Here is a 13649-nt window from a genome sequence, read left to right as displayed (position 1 = left end):
GTGTGGTGCTATTTTTTTCAAATACTTAAGTTATATTTAAATGATGAATTTAAATAAAAATTAAAAAAAACATAAATAAAAAATTTGTAAAATATAATTATATTTTATTTATATTTTACCTATATTTTTTTTTTTCAAATGGGTATTCAAATGGGATTGGCTTCCCTCCCGTCTGTAATCGGATTGGAGGGTGTTTTTAGGTCGTGGAGACCTACCACGAGTTCTATTTTGATAATCTAAATCGTTTAATGTGTAAAATCTATTGACTACTATATATTTATAAAAAATCACGTTGATCAGATATCGATACATGATCAAATTAATTTTGTATATAAAAAAAAATAGACCGTAAAAAAATAAACTATTGATAAAAATATGATCGATAAAATAATTATTAATATCTGATCGACGTAATTTTTTATAAACATAATACTCCATAAATTCTAAACATTAAACAATTTAAATTGTCAAAATAAAACCTATAATAAACTTTTTCAAACTTAACAACATACTCCAGTCTCATCACAGTCGGAGGGAAGCCTAGCACCATTCAAATTCACCAACCGAGCCCCCACAAAAATTTCAGTGGTGTCCTTCAGCTGCACATACCACGTGACGCCTTTAGAACGTGTCAGCTAATCTTTAAGAGAAAAATAAAAGCGCTCTCTCTCTCTCTCTCTCTAAATCCGTAAAAGGCATACAGTTTTTAATAAACTTTGGATTCTTGTTTAACAACTCTCTCATATTCATGGCATCATTTTTATTATAATGATTTAGACTATTAAAAAATATATCATTAATAATATTAAGATATTAAAAAAAAAAAAAAAAAACATAAAAAGTAGCGAAACTCGTTATCACATCATTAATGTTCATTCTAATACTCCAACATTTTTTTCATTTTTATATACATTGTCAATGACAAATCACAAACCTCCACATATATATTATTAATTTATTAAAAATGTTTAAAAATTCTAATTTTAGAATAAATTTTAATAATAAGATCCACATGTTTGTATTTTTTTTTATTTTTTTTTCTCTTTTTAATTATTTGTTTATTTATTTTTATTTTTTTATGCTAAATCATTAAAACTTAAATTAAAATTCTACTTTTAAAATTCTTAATCACTGCTCTTAATTTATTTACCCATGCCACTACAAAACACCTACACCTTTAGCAGATACATTGGAGCTCGTACTCTCCTAGATGCTCTGCACATATAAACATACTCATAATAAGATAGAATAAGGCAAGTACTCTTTTTCATCTCTCATTCATTTCTCTTCTTTACAGTTACCCAAATCGAAAAGAATCTCACACACTGCTACCTCGCCGTTCTACCCTCTCTTCTTCCTGCAAAGCGCTGTAAACTAATGTAACAAAGCTTTTGGTTACACTTAACAATTTACAAGTGAAGTGAAGTAGTGTCAATTTTATGGGAAAGCAAGGAAGTACCTCATGGTTGACAGTCGTTAAGAGAGCCTTCAGGTCTCCTCCATCCAAAGAAAATGATAAAAAGACTAGCAGGAGAAGAGAAGAAACTGAACAATATCAAGATGAGGAAGAAGAAGAAAAGGTCTTATATATATATATATATATAAATGTGTGTGTGTGTATTTGATTGAATATACTGAACTATCTCTCTCTCTCTATATATATATATATATTTTATTCATTTTGATGTTTATGGGTTTTGGGTGTTTGTTTGTGGTGCAGAAGAGGGAGAAGAGAAGATGGTTGTTCAGGAGACCTTCATTTACCAATAATAATATACAGCAATGTGAAGCAACAAGCACAGGTCCAGTGATGAATCCTAATAGTTTGGGTGCAGAGCAAAGGCATCATGCGATTGCAGTGGCAGCAGCAACTAAGGCAGCTGCTGAAGCCGCTGTTGCAACAGCCCAAGCAGCTGTTGAGATCATTCGATTGACTTCTTCCACTTCGGTTTGGGAACACAAACACTACTACTCTGCAGCAATAGTAATTCAGACTGCTTTCAGAGGCTACTTAGTAAGTAATATATACCAATACAAACTCACTTCTAATCTTGAAATCCATGTCTCTCAATTTAAAAAATAACAAAATATATGTTGTGTCTGTTGTATCTAATTAAGCAATTTCATTTTCATTCATGCTATGCAATTTTTAGCCATTTATTTCATGGAATTCATGGGTATATTCTTTCGTGATTGAAGCTGAACGAACTCAGCACTCTTTTCTCGACAAGTTTCAACTAAACATTGTTAGGTTCCAAAACTGAATAAATAATGTTAAACTGTCGCACATCATCTCTCTAAGCCACCAAACTAAGGGTTGGTTTGGGATGTCCTAAAAAAGTGCACTTTTTGACTTATTGGTGGGTTTGGGTTGGGTTTGGGTTGGGTTTCATATGATGTGTTAGAGAGGTGATGTAATTTAAATAAGATGATGTGACTTAAATAAGATAGTGACTTTTTGACTTTTTGACTTATTTAGTACATGCCAAACTAGCCCTAAATATACTTTAGACCCTTCAATTTATTAGCAATTCATTGTCAGTTGGATGCCTTAAAATGGTATGAAATTTGGGTCTTGATATTCTCTGGTCTCTCATGTCACTGTCACCTCCACAGGCAATTCATGGGTGAGCTCGCTGGACCCATGTGAAACTCCTGTCCTGTTGGGTATACCTTGTGTGGAATACCAATAAAAGGAATTTGTTTTGTTTTGTTCTGTTTTATTAAAAAATGTGTAGCTTCAATTTTCACTGATGGGTTTCTTAGGTTCAGTTTGTGTTTGATTTTGATAGTGTGAAAGGGACATTTCCATTCAAAAAGCAAAGAAATGTACTTACTTGATTTAAATGCTAACACCAGAACATAAGGGAAAAGATAATAATTGAACAGGCCAGGTGAAGAATTATTGCTGTTTGATAGATAGATGGCTAGATAGATCATTATTGTTTATTAGAAGTGAATTATTGATCGGTTGAAGGCAAGGAGAGCTCTACGAGCGCTTAAGGGGATTGTGAAGCTTCAAGCTTTGGTGAGAGGACACAATGTTAGGAAGCAAGCAAAGATGACACTGAAATGCATGCAAGCCCTGTTTCGAGTGCAGGTTCGGGTGCGTGATCAATGCGCCAGGCTCTCACTCGAAGGAACTAGAAAGTCCATGTTTGCCGAAATCGACAACTCATGGGAATCTAGATATTTGCAAGACATCCGAGAGAGAAAATCAATTGTAAGTTGTTTTTAAAAACTACTCTGCTTGTACAAGATGTACATAATCATTTATCGTGTATGGACCACAATCTCCTCATCTCCTTTGTCTAACAATTGTAGCAGTCCAGAGCTGGCTGTGGCATTGCAGACGATTGGAACAAGTGTCCACGCACACTCGAAGAACTCGATGCTATTTTGCAGACAAGAAAAGAGGCCACTGCTTTAAACCATGAAAAAACCCTGGCACATGCATTCTCTCAACAGGTCTCTCTCTCTCTCTCTCTCTCTCTCTCTCTCTCTCAATTGTTCTTCCATCTTTTGGAATCATGAACTCAAAATCTTTGATATTTTGATACGTACCCATATCAAGATATGGGATTCAGGTAGGAACCCAAACCCTTGTGCTGGAGATGACAAAGAGGCAGATGAAAGAACAAATTGGCTTGATCACCGGATGGCGATGAAGCAATGGGAGAGCAACAACAGATCTTCAACTGACAGAAGAGAAAGTATAAAGATTCTTGAAATTGACACATCCAGGCCTTACTGTTGTCCTAATACCGGTGCTGGTGTTGGTGTTGGTGTTGGTGTGGGCAGATCACAATTTCAAAAGCAATCAAGCGCAGACTCTCTGGCTTCTCCCTACCACAGGGCATCCTATTCATATCCTCAACCACCTGTCACACCCTCTTCCTCCAAAATGAAACCACTGCAGGTGCGTTCAGCAAGCCCCCGATGCCCCAAAGAAGAATCTAGAAGAAGCTACTCAACCGCAAATACTCCAAGTTTGAGATCTGCTCGCTGTTTGAATGGTGGTTTATCTCGCCAGGGAAGTGAAGGTGCTGGTAATTCTGCAACGCCCAACTACATGGCTGCCACTGAGTCTGCAAAAGCTCGTGTTCGGTCACAAAGTGCTACTAGACAGAGGCCCTCAACACCGGAAAGGGAACGAAGTGGGTCAGCTAAGAAACGCCTCTCATACCCAGTTCCTGATCAGCAGTCATACAGCAGTGTTGGAATTGGGATTGATTGTAGTAGTTTTAGCCAGAACTTGAGAAGTCCAAGTTTCAAGAGTGTGCAAGCAGGATTTGTGGGAATGGAACAACAGTCGAATCTGTCTTCATGTTATACAGAAAGCATCGGTGGAGAAATTTCTCCATGTTCAACCACTGATTTAAGAAGGTGGTTAAGGTGAACCAATGGCGAAATGATGACTAATTGAATTTGGGACAACAGCAGTGATGAATGCTTGTTCTATTCTATAACTATTATTATTACCCTTTTGTATTAGAATGTGAGACCTAGATGTAGTCAAGATGGGAATGACCAAATGAAGCAATAAAATGGATTAGTCAATGATTTTTAGGTCCTTTTTGTTTCCCTCTAGCTGTTCTGTTGCAGCTAATTCAAGAAGCAGAATATGTGACATCTTCAACGTCTCTACTATTTCCCTCTCTCAAACTCACCCGCCTATTGCAGAACCATTGACAGAGGAGATGTGCTAATATCACTGGTTTTTATCTCTTTTCTTTGGAAACTTACTACTTTCTTTGGAAATTGATATGAAATCAGACACAGTATTCCGATTTAGTAATTTCAATGAGGTGGTGCTTGCACCATAACCACAATAATTTTGTTTTATTTTATTATCATAATTTGCACCACATTAAATGATGTTGAAGGAAGTTATCCACGCGTTAAGCCCAAAAAAAAAAAAAAAAAAAAAACCAAAGAATTTTTGTAGCCACCGTCTCGTTCTTCTTCCTCAGCACACCGCCTGCAGTTCTCTACCCTTCCCTCTCCATTGCAGCCACATCCACCTCTCTCTCTCCTTAGGAAAGCCACCACTATCTCTCCACAGCAGCCACCTCCTTCCTTGCAACAGCAGCCTCACTTGCTGGGAAATTTCCAAAATAATAATCTTAGTTTATGGGTATTTTTAAAAGCTTCATATTTTAACTTCGAAAAGCTTGAAACAAATATGGATAGGAACTTGTCCAACATTGAAAAAGAGGAAAAGTTGATGGATAATAAAATGTTACATGGAATATAATACTTTGAATATGGAATTATGCAGAAGGATGTTAGTGTGCATGCACCCGAACAATAATCACACATGCACGAGCGTGATGTGGGTTGTATAGCGCTTTGATGGCCCACTTTTCACTTGGCACGATCAAATGCGATGGATCAGATTGCACCTGACTATGATCGGATGCATTCTGTTAGTACACCCATTCGGTGTGAGTCAAGCTCCACACAATCGATGTTAAATCCAACATCAAGATTTCAGTCTAAGCTGATTGGATACGATTCAACCATTCAAGCTATTCCAGAGTTCAGAGTATCTCTGCAATTCTCTCTCACTCACTCACAGCTAGCTTTTTGTTTCCTTTTTCATAATCATTTCCCACAAACTTGAGTATTAGCTGTCTTTGTTCTCTTAATCATATCAAAGGTATTCTAGTTTATTTTTGTCTATGCAACTGTCAGTAGATAAATATTTTAATCAAGATTCCAATGTATTGTGGAGGCAAACTTGTTGTAACCCAGTACACACCATCTGATGGGGCAAAATTGTTTTGAAGGAAACAATTTTTTCGTCAATTCAATGAAGGTTTTTGTTTGCACCCACTTTTGTTAAATTCTTGTCGACAGGTGGATCAATCAGATGGTGACATATAGCAAAGAATGGGAGTCTTCTATTAATCAAAGGGACATGTGGCATAAAAGGAGTTGGTCATGTGCATTGGATGATCCAAGTGGTGGAGCAGTTATTAGGCTAGGTCATGGACTTAGTCGGTTGCCTCAGAAAGGAACATGTGCAAAATAAGGAGCATTAACCTGTTGATCCAAGGCTCAAAATGATGAGGAATATGTGGCAACATAAAGGAACATCGGATTGACAGAGGAAGTTGATGATTTGGTAGAGTGTGAAGGCTTAGAAGTAGGGAAGCAGTTGCAACAGTTAAGCAGTGACAGTTACAGGGTAATGGAAATCATGCAATCATGATGATTTGGTAGAGTGTGAAGGCTTAGAAGTAGGGAAGCAGTTGCAACAGTTAAGCAGTGACAGTTACAGGGTAATGGAGATCATGCAATCATGGGCTAGAGTAAGATGGGAAAATATAAAAGCAGGAGTTGCTAGAGAGAAAGAGGAATCAGCAAATCAAAAACTTAGTTTTATCGTAGGAGTAGTTCTGTAACTTAAGAGTAGTTTCTTCAATAATTTGTATTAAATAATTTTATTTGGAGTTATCTTTGTTTATTTTGTTATTTTTTTCTTTCGACTGTTAATTGTTCCAAAAAATTCTTTGTATTTTCAAGGCATTGGAACCTTTATACGATCACCTGATTCTCTGTTAAATTGTTTTGTTTAAATTATTGCTTAATTGCTGTCGATCAAGGCTTAGCATAATTTTTACTAACAGTTTTTTAAAACACCAAAGTTGAAAACCACATTTCAAGATTGGATTTTTCCAACACTTTCATTGTCGCAGTCATCTTCCTTCCTCACACGCCATAGTAATCAAATAAAAAAAAAGAAAAAAAAAACTCTCTAGAGATGTGTTTCCCTCAAAAAGAAGAAAAACAATTGAGCTTGTCATGACAATGAATGGTGCGCGGGCGTGCCAAAGCCAAGTTTAGTCCAAATGGATTAAATGACTTTTAATCAAACAGACTCTGCTTAGTTGAATAGACAGCCACCGGTTCTTTTTTGACTAAATGAAAAGAACTACATAATTTACTCAAGCAATGGAGATGGATAAACAAAACAAACGAAGAAAACTTTATTATTGCAAAAATAGCAAGGATATTACAAATTGGAAATGTCCTGAAAATACTTGTAAATTAAAGGAAACTAAGTTACGATAAAGACATTGGACTAACAGAGTTCTTGAGACCACCATTAAACAAAGAGAACGAACAATGAATCGGAATACAAAGAGAGGTGATTCAGGTTTGATTATGGTAAAGGTAATAAACAGAGACGAGAGAAATGACTAAGAATAAAGATGAGAAGGAAAAATACAAATGCAAGCGACACGTGTTTCCGACTTCATGTTAAATGTTCATCCCAAGCAACAATACTCATTTTTTCTTTTTCTTTTTATTTTTACGACAATGCTACGTAGCTCAAATTTTGTGGCTCAAAAGTGGCTCAAATGGCCAAAACGACGTCGTTTTGAGTACAGAACAACATAAAAATGGCCAAAACGACATCGTTTTGGTCATTTGAGCCATTTTTGAGCCACAAAATTTGAGCTACGAGACATTTTCTTTATTTTTATTCAATAGATAGGGCTTATATTTCTCAATTAGTCGAGCCAAGCCATGCAATGTGGAAATGCTACATATGTGTTTCCTAACCACGGAGAAGGTATTAGGACTGAATAGCAGAACTCGTACAATTTTTTTCTTTCAAATATAGAATCAATCACAAGCATCTAATTAAGTAAGATTATATATGCATTACATTCACATAAAAGGTATATAATAATGTTAAAGCCCTAATAAACATACCGACTAATGAATAATAATTTATTGTTGCATGCCTGTGAAAGGGTTATCTGTTAAAAGAAACTCAAAAACCTCTAATTTATTAACAGCATGTATAATGTTAATGTCTTTAGGAAACATGCATGTATTAAGAAACTTGTATAATTTTTTAGGAAAATGTTTGAGGGCCCTAATTTCTGTGGCTCAAATGGCTCAAATTTGCCAAAACGACGTCGTTTTGGCAATTTTGATGTTGTTTTGTACTCAAAACGACGTCGTTTTGACAAATTCGAGCCATTTGAGCCACAAAAATTAGGGCCCTCTATCATTGTTGAATTTTTTATCCAAACCTCTGACAATATATGTATATATATAATTTTATAAATTAAATACACTCTCATCTAAAAAAACACACATAAAACATAAGCAAAAGAAAGATGAAATGCTATATATATATATATATATTTTTTTTTTTATTTTTTATTTTTTTTTTGTTATTGATTTATATCAGTACCAATATGGCTTCTCGTGATTTGTTCTTTGTCAGAAATGTATTACTAAAATAATAAAGACAAATAATATGGTTAGTTGCGGAAAAGTGAGTTTTCATGGACGACAGGTGCACTTGCCTTCCCCATGCCCGACTCCTTGGTTTGGAGGTGATTCACTGAAATCAGTATACCAAATGCCAACATATAAATGCAATCACAATGAAATTCTTTTGATTAGTTGAAAAGTACTAAACTTCTAATAATTTTTATTTGGATAAATTATAAATACACCTTCTCAAGTTTGCTTAAAATGTTGGAAGTTTGCTTAAAATATAGATTACCCAACGTTGTTTGAAAAATTACAAATACTCCCTTATTAGAATTTTTTATTTAATAGAATTAACTAAAAAAAAATTCATAATTACTTTTTATATAATAATAAAATTACCTAAATTATTAATTGAAATATATTTTAATCTCATTAAAAATTGTTAATTGATTTGACAATTTATTAATAAAATGAGCAATTTGTTATAAAATTAGAAGTCGTAGGGAGTGAAATGTAATTTCTCAAACCACAGGATGTAATTCATATTTTAATCGAACCTTAGAGAATGTATTTAAAATTTATCCTTTTTATTTTGATTAAAAATTGTTAAAAGAAAAGATTTTCTTCTTATTATTTTTTTTAATCAAACAATAAGAGTATTTGCAATATAGAGAACTACAACCAGATATTCATAGGCCCATAATGAGTAACTAATGATCAGAGAGTAATTATCAATCTTTGCTTTTAGCAAACTTTGACGTTTCACATAAAAGCGTGTATAGAAGTAGGAATGGTAATGGATAATTTAGGGATTTTTTTCAAATTAAGCCCTTTTTGCATGATATTTTTCAAACTAGGTTACTTTTTGACGGATTTTTCAAACGAAACTAAAGTGCTATTACAAATCACGTTTTTACTGTTAGGAGGCCAAAATTTGATGAATAGTGAAATCGCTATTCAAAATCGCGATTTTAATTAAGAGAGCGCTGTTTCAAATCGCGCTTTTACTGTGTATATAATTTTTTTTTTTTTTTTTTTTTTTTTAGAAAACGCGAATTCAAATCGCGTTTCTACTCTTGAGCCAACCCACACTTTGACACACACACACCAATGGGGGCACCCACAACACTCAAGCATCATTAAAATAATATAATTTTTATATGTAATAATAATTTATAATAATCAATTATATAATTTTTATAATTTTCGTAAATATAAATCATTTTTAGGCTATAAATAGTTTGATTTATAATACGTATGTAAAGATAAAAAATTTTATAATCAAAAATAACTTTTACAATTTTTATAATCAAAAATAATTTATAATACGTATGTATTATAAAATTTGTTGTAATAATTTATAATACGTATGTATTTAAATCTTTACATTTTTTATTTAAAATTTTTTACAGTAAACCCATCTTCACATTTTATAATACGTATGTATTATTCAAAAATAATTTATAAAAATTTATAATTAATACGTATGTAAATAATTTAATACGTATCTTCACATTTACATTTACAGTAAACTCATCTTCACATTTACATACGTATGGTTTAAGGGTAAATTTTTTGATAAATGACTTAAATAATAAATCAAACCATCCATAACCTAAATTTTTTTACCCTTACATACGTATGGTTTAAATAATTTATAAAAATTATTGTCATACGTATGTAAAAATCGATTATAAAAATTTCAAAAATTATTTATAAATTGATTATAAATTATTTAAAAATTATTATCAAAAATTATTTATAAATTGCAATTTTTAAACCATACGTATGGCTTGGTATAGGCGCGGGTTCAATCCACGCCAACTCCTATTTTTTTTTTTTTTTTTCACTCACTCTATACTTTATATATTTATTATATAATTTTTTTTATCAAAAAAAAGTAAAACAATTGTTTGGTTAACTAAAATTTTTTTCTATAAGATACAAATTTTTTCAAAATGTCAACATAATTGTTTAAAAAGTATTCAGTATATTTGGTTTGAGTTTTTTGGATTTACTTATTTGAAAACTGAGTTTTTTTATTTTCGTTTTTTTTTTGTTTTTATTTTAAACATTTTTTTTTTTATTTTTTTAGATGCACCTTAGTTATTTCTATCTAAAAAGTAAAAAATTTTAGTACTGATAAATAATTTTTGATAATAATTTTTAAATAATTTTTAAATAATTTTTGTAATTTTTATAATCGATTTTTACATACGTACGACAATAATTTTTATAAATTATTTAAACCATACCTATGTAAGGGTAAAAAAATTTAGGTTATGGATGGTTTGATTTATCATTTAAGTCATTTATCAAAAAATTTACCCTTAAACCATACGTATGTAAATGTGAAGATGGGTTTACTGTAAATGTAAATGTGAAGATACGTATTAAATTATTTACATACGTATTAATTATAAATTTTTATAAATTATTTTTGAATAATACATACGTATTAGAAAATGTGAAGATGGGTTTATTGTAAAAAATTTTAAATAAAAAATGTAAAGATTTAAATAATACATACGTATTATAAATTATTTTTGATTATAAAAATTGTAAAAATTATTTTTGATTATAAAATTTTTTATCCTTGCATACGTATTATAAATCAAACCATTCATAACCTAAAAATAATTTAGATTTACAAAAATTATAAAAATTATATAATTAATTATTATAAATTATTATTATATATAAAAATTATATTATTTCAATGATGCTTGAGTGTTGTGGGTGCCCCCATTGATGTGTGTGTCAGAGTGTGGGTTGGCTTTGGTTTGTGGCTCAACAGTAGAAACGCGATTTGAAATCGCGTTTTCTAAAAAAAAAAAAAAAAAAAAAAAAAAAAAATTATATACACAGTGAAAGCGCGATTTTAAATAGCGTTTTTTTCACAAAATTTTTTTATGTTAAAAGCGCGATTTGAAACAGCGCTCTCTTAATTAAAATCACGATTTTGAATAGCAATTTCACTATTCATCAAATTTTGGCCTCCTAACAGTAAAAGCGCAATTTGTAATAGCGCTTTAGCTTAGTTTGGGAAATCCGTCAAAAGGTGACCTAGTTTGGGAAATACCATGCAAAAAGGGCTTAGTTTGGGAAAAGTCTCGATAATTTATTCTATGAGTATTTATGAAGATTCAACCTAAATACATGAATTTTTTTTTTTTTTTTTTTTTATCCATCGGGTAAGGTAAGTAATATTCTTTAAATTCCTATTTGGGATGGAGCAGGGATGAGTACTCACTAATTTCCCTATATATATATATATATATATATTATAAGTACATCAGAAAATAATTTCTCCATATGTTTTCACTAGAGATGACAATGGAGGTTAATGGGATGGATATTAATTCCCGTCCACATTCCCCTATAATTATTTTTTTCCCATTCTCCATAGGTACTACCCTCTCAATCTCTTAATGGGTTTGGATTTTTCCCAACCTAACTTGACTTTATTTATTTATTTATTTTTAAGATTCACAACCAAAACTAAATATACATTTATTCTTATTTTATTTTATTTGGCTCAATAACAAAATCAAATACACATCAATTAACATTGTCACATTATTCTTGTCAAATTTTATGTATATTTAGAATTTTTAAATTTATTTAGAAAAATTCTATTCTTACAAAAAAAATTTCATCTTCTTTTTTAATTTTTTTTTAATTTTATATATCTCCTTCTCTTTATTAATTGATCTTCAATAATTTGAAAATGAGTTGTTGCTCTGATTTTCATCTTCTTCTTCTTTTCTTTTTTAATTTTTATTTGCATTTATAGAATGAATTTTCTTGTTTCAATAGCTCCTACAATTGTTTTATTGGATTTATCTCTAATTTGATGGTAACCTTAGATTGAATTTTTCAATTTTCATCTTAACTAGTGATCACCTTAATTGAATTTTGTACATTTTTGTCTTCAATTTTCATGTTTTGATTATGATTAATTGCACGTTTTTTGATTGATAGTCATAATCTTGTCGTCATTAGATTGTGGCCATTGCAAATTGTCGTTGCTATAGTGAGAGAATGAGAGAGAGTGAGAATTAGAAATCTAATTGTAAATAGAGTAGTGAAAACATATGGAGAAATTATTTTCTGATGTACCTAAAAAAAATATATGGGGAAATTAGTGGGTGTCTATCCCCAGTGGAGATTTAAAGAACATCACTTACCTACCCAACGGACAAGAAAAAATAGAAAAACCCATGTATTTGAGTTGTGTCTCCATAGATACCCACAGAGTAGCTTATCCATTGTCATTCCTAGTTTTCATTACTCTGTTTACAATTAGAGTTCTAATTCTCGCTCTCTCTCATCCTCTCATTACAGCAACGACGATTTGCGATGACAACAATCTAGTGGCGACAAGATCGCAACTATTGATCAAAAACACGCAATTAATCATAACCAAAACACAGCAATTGAAGACAAAAATGTACAAAATTTCAATTAAGGTGATCATTAGTTAAGATGAAAATTGAGAAATTCAATCTAAGGTTACCATCAAATCAGAGAGAAATCCAATAAAATAATTGCATGAAATATTGAAACATAAAAATTCATTCTATAAATGCAAATAAATTTTTTTAAAAAAAGAAGAATAAGAAGGAGGAGGAAACAAGAGTAACAATTCACCTTCAGATTATCGAAAATCAATTAACAAAAAGAAGAAGGAGATACATACAATTAAAAAAATTAAAAAAGAAGATAGAATTTTTTTGTAGGAATAGAATTTTTCTAAATAAATTTAAAAAATTCTAAATATACATAAAATTTGACAAGAATAATGTAATAATATTAATTAATGTGTATTTAATTTTGTTGTTGACTCAAATAAAATAAAATAAGATTGAATATATATTTAGTTTTGGTTGTGAATCTTTCCCCCTCCCAAAATAAAAAATAAAAAATAAAAAATGATTGTGAACCTTTAAAAAAAAAAAGAGCACGAAGTTAGGTGGGGGAAAATCCAAACCTATTAGGAGATGGAAAGGGTAGTACCCATGGAGAATAGGGAATGGCGAATAGAGAAAATAATTATAAAAAAATAGAGATGAGAAATTAATATTCACTCCATTAACTTCCATTGCCATCCTTATATAGAAGTGCCCCAGCTAAAGTTTTTATTTATTTATTTGGAACGATCAAAAATTTGAAATAGAGTCAATTAAGAGATAATCGCGTCGCTCGCGTCGCACTGTCAATTATTGCTTCATTCAATAGAAAAAGCATTACGTACTATTATCCCAAACCATTTTACCTACACTAACATCTTGTTTGGAAATAAATTTTTTTAGTAATTTTTTAATTTTTTGGTTAAAAAATAATGTAAAAAAAATTAAAATATTTGGAATGATTTTTTAACTTTTTACGAAATGATATGCAAA

General features: G+C 31.2%; 1 protein-coding gene across 2 annotated transcripts; it reads left to right on the top strand.

The window, feature by feature from the left end:
- Positions 1-1173: 1173 nt before the first annotated feature.
- Positions 1174-4573, top strand: LOC114316427 (protein IQ-DOMAIN 18). Of its 2 annotated transcripts, none has more exons than XM_028263092.2 (5): positions 1174-1580; positions 1721-2014; positions 2978-3223; positions 3325-3468; positions 3575-4573. In XM_028263092.2, exons 1-5 carry the CDS (start codon positions 1440-1442, stop codon positions 4397-4399), a joined length of 1650 nt encoding a protein of 549 aa, XP_028118893.2. In that variant the 5' UTR covers positions 1174-1439; the 3' UTR covers positions 4400-4573. The 2 variants fall into 2 exon arrangements, with proteins under 2 accessions (XP_028118893.2, XP_028118899.2); XM_028263098.2 differs by having other exon boundaries at positions 1192-1580; positions 3328-3468.
- The last annotated feature ends 9076 nt before the right edge of the window (positions 4574-13649 follow it).

The sequence above is a fragment of the Camellia sinensis genome, chromosome 4 (assembly GCF_055761805.1).
Source record: "Camellia sinensis isolate YWXY chromosome 4, ASM5576180v1, whole genome shotgun sequence".
Lineage (NCBI taxonomy): Eukaryota > Viridiplantae > Streptophyta > Magnoliopsida > Ericales > Theaceae > Camellia > Camellia sinensis.
Note: the sequence above shows the minus strand (reverse complement) of the source record. Positions and strands in the feature narration are given on the sequence as shown.

Excerpts from the sequence above, each read along its gene's own strand:
- LOC114316427 (XM_028263092.2), top strand. The coding sequence starts at position 1,440 with ATGGGAAAGCAAGGAAGTACCTCATGGTTGACAGTCGTTAAGAGAGCC. Across the intron at positions 2,015-2,977 it reads CTGCTTTCAGAGGCTACTTA|GCAAGGAGAGCTCTACGAGC; the intron begins GTAAGTAATATA and ends GATCGGTTGAAG. Across the intron at positions 3,224-3,324 it reads TCCGAGAGAGAAAATCAATT|CAGTCCAGAGCTGGCTGTGG; the intron begins GTAAGTTGTTTT and ends TAACAATTGTAG.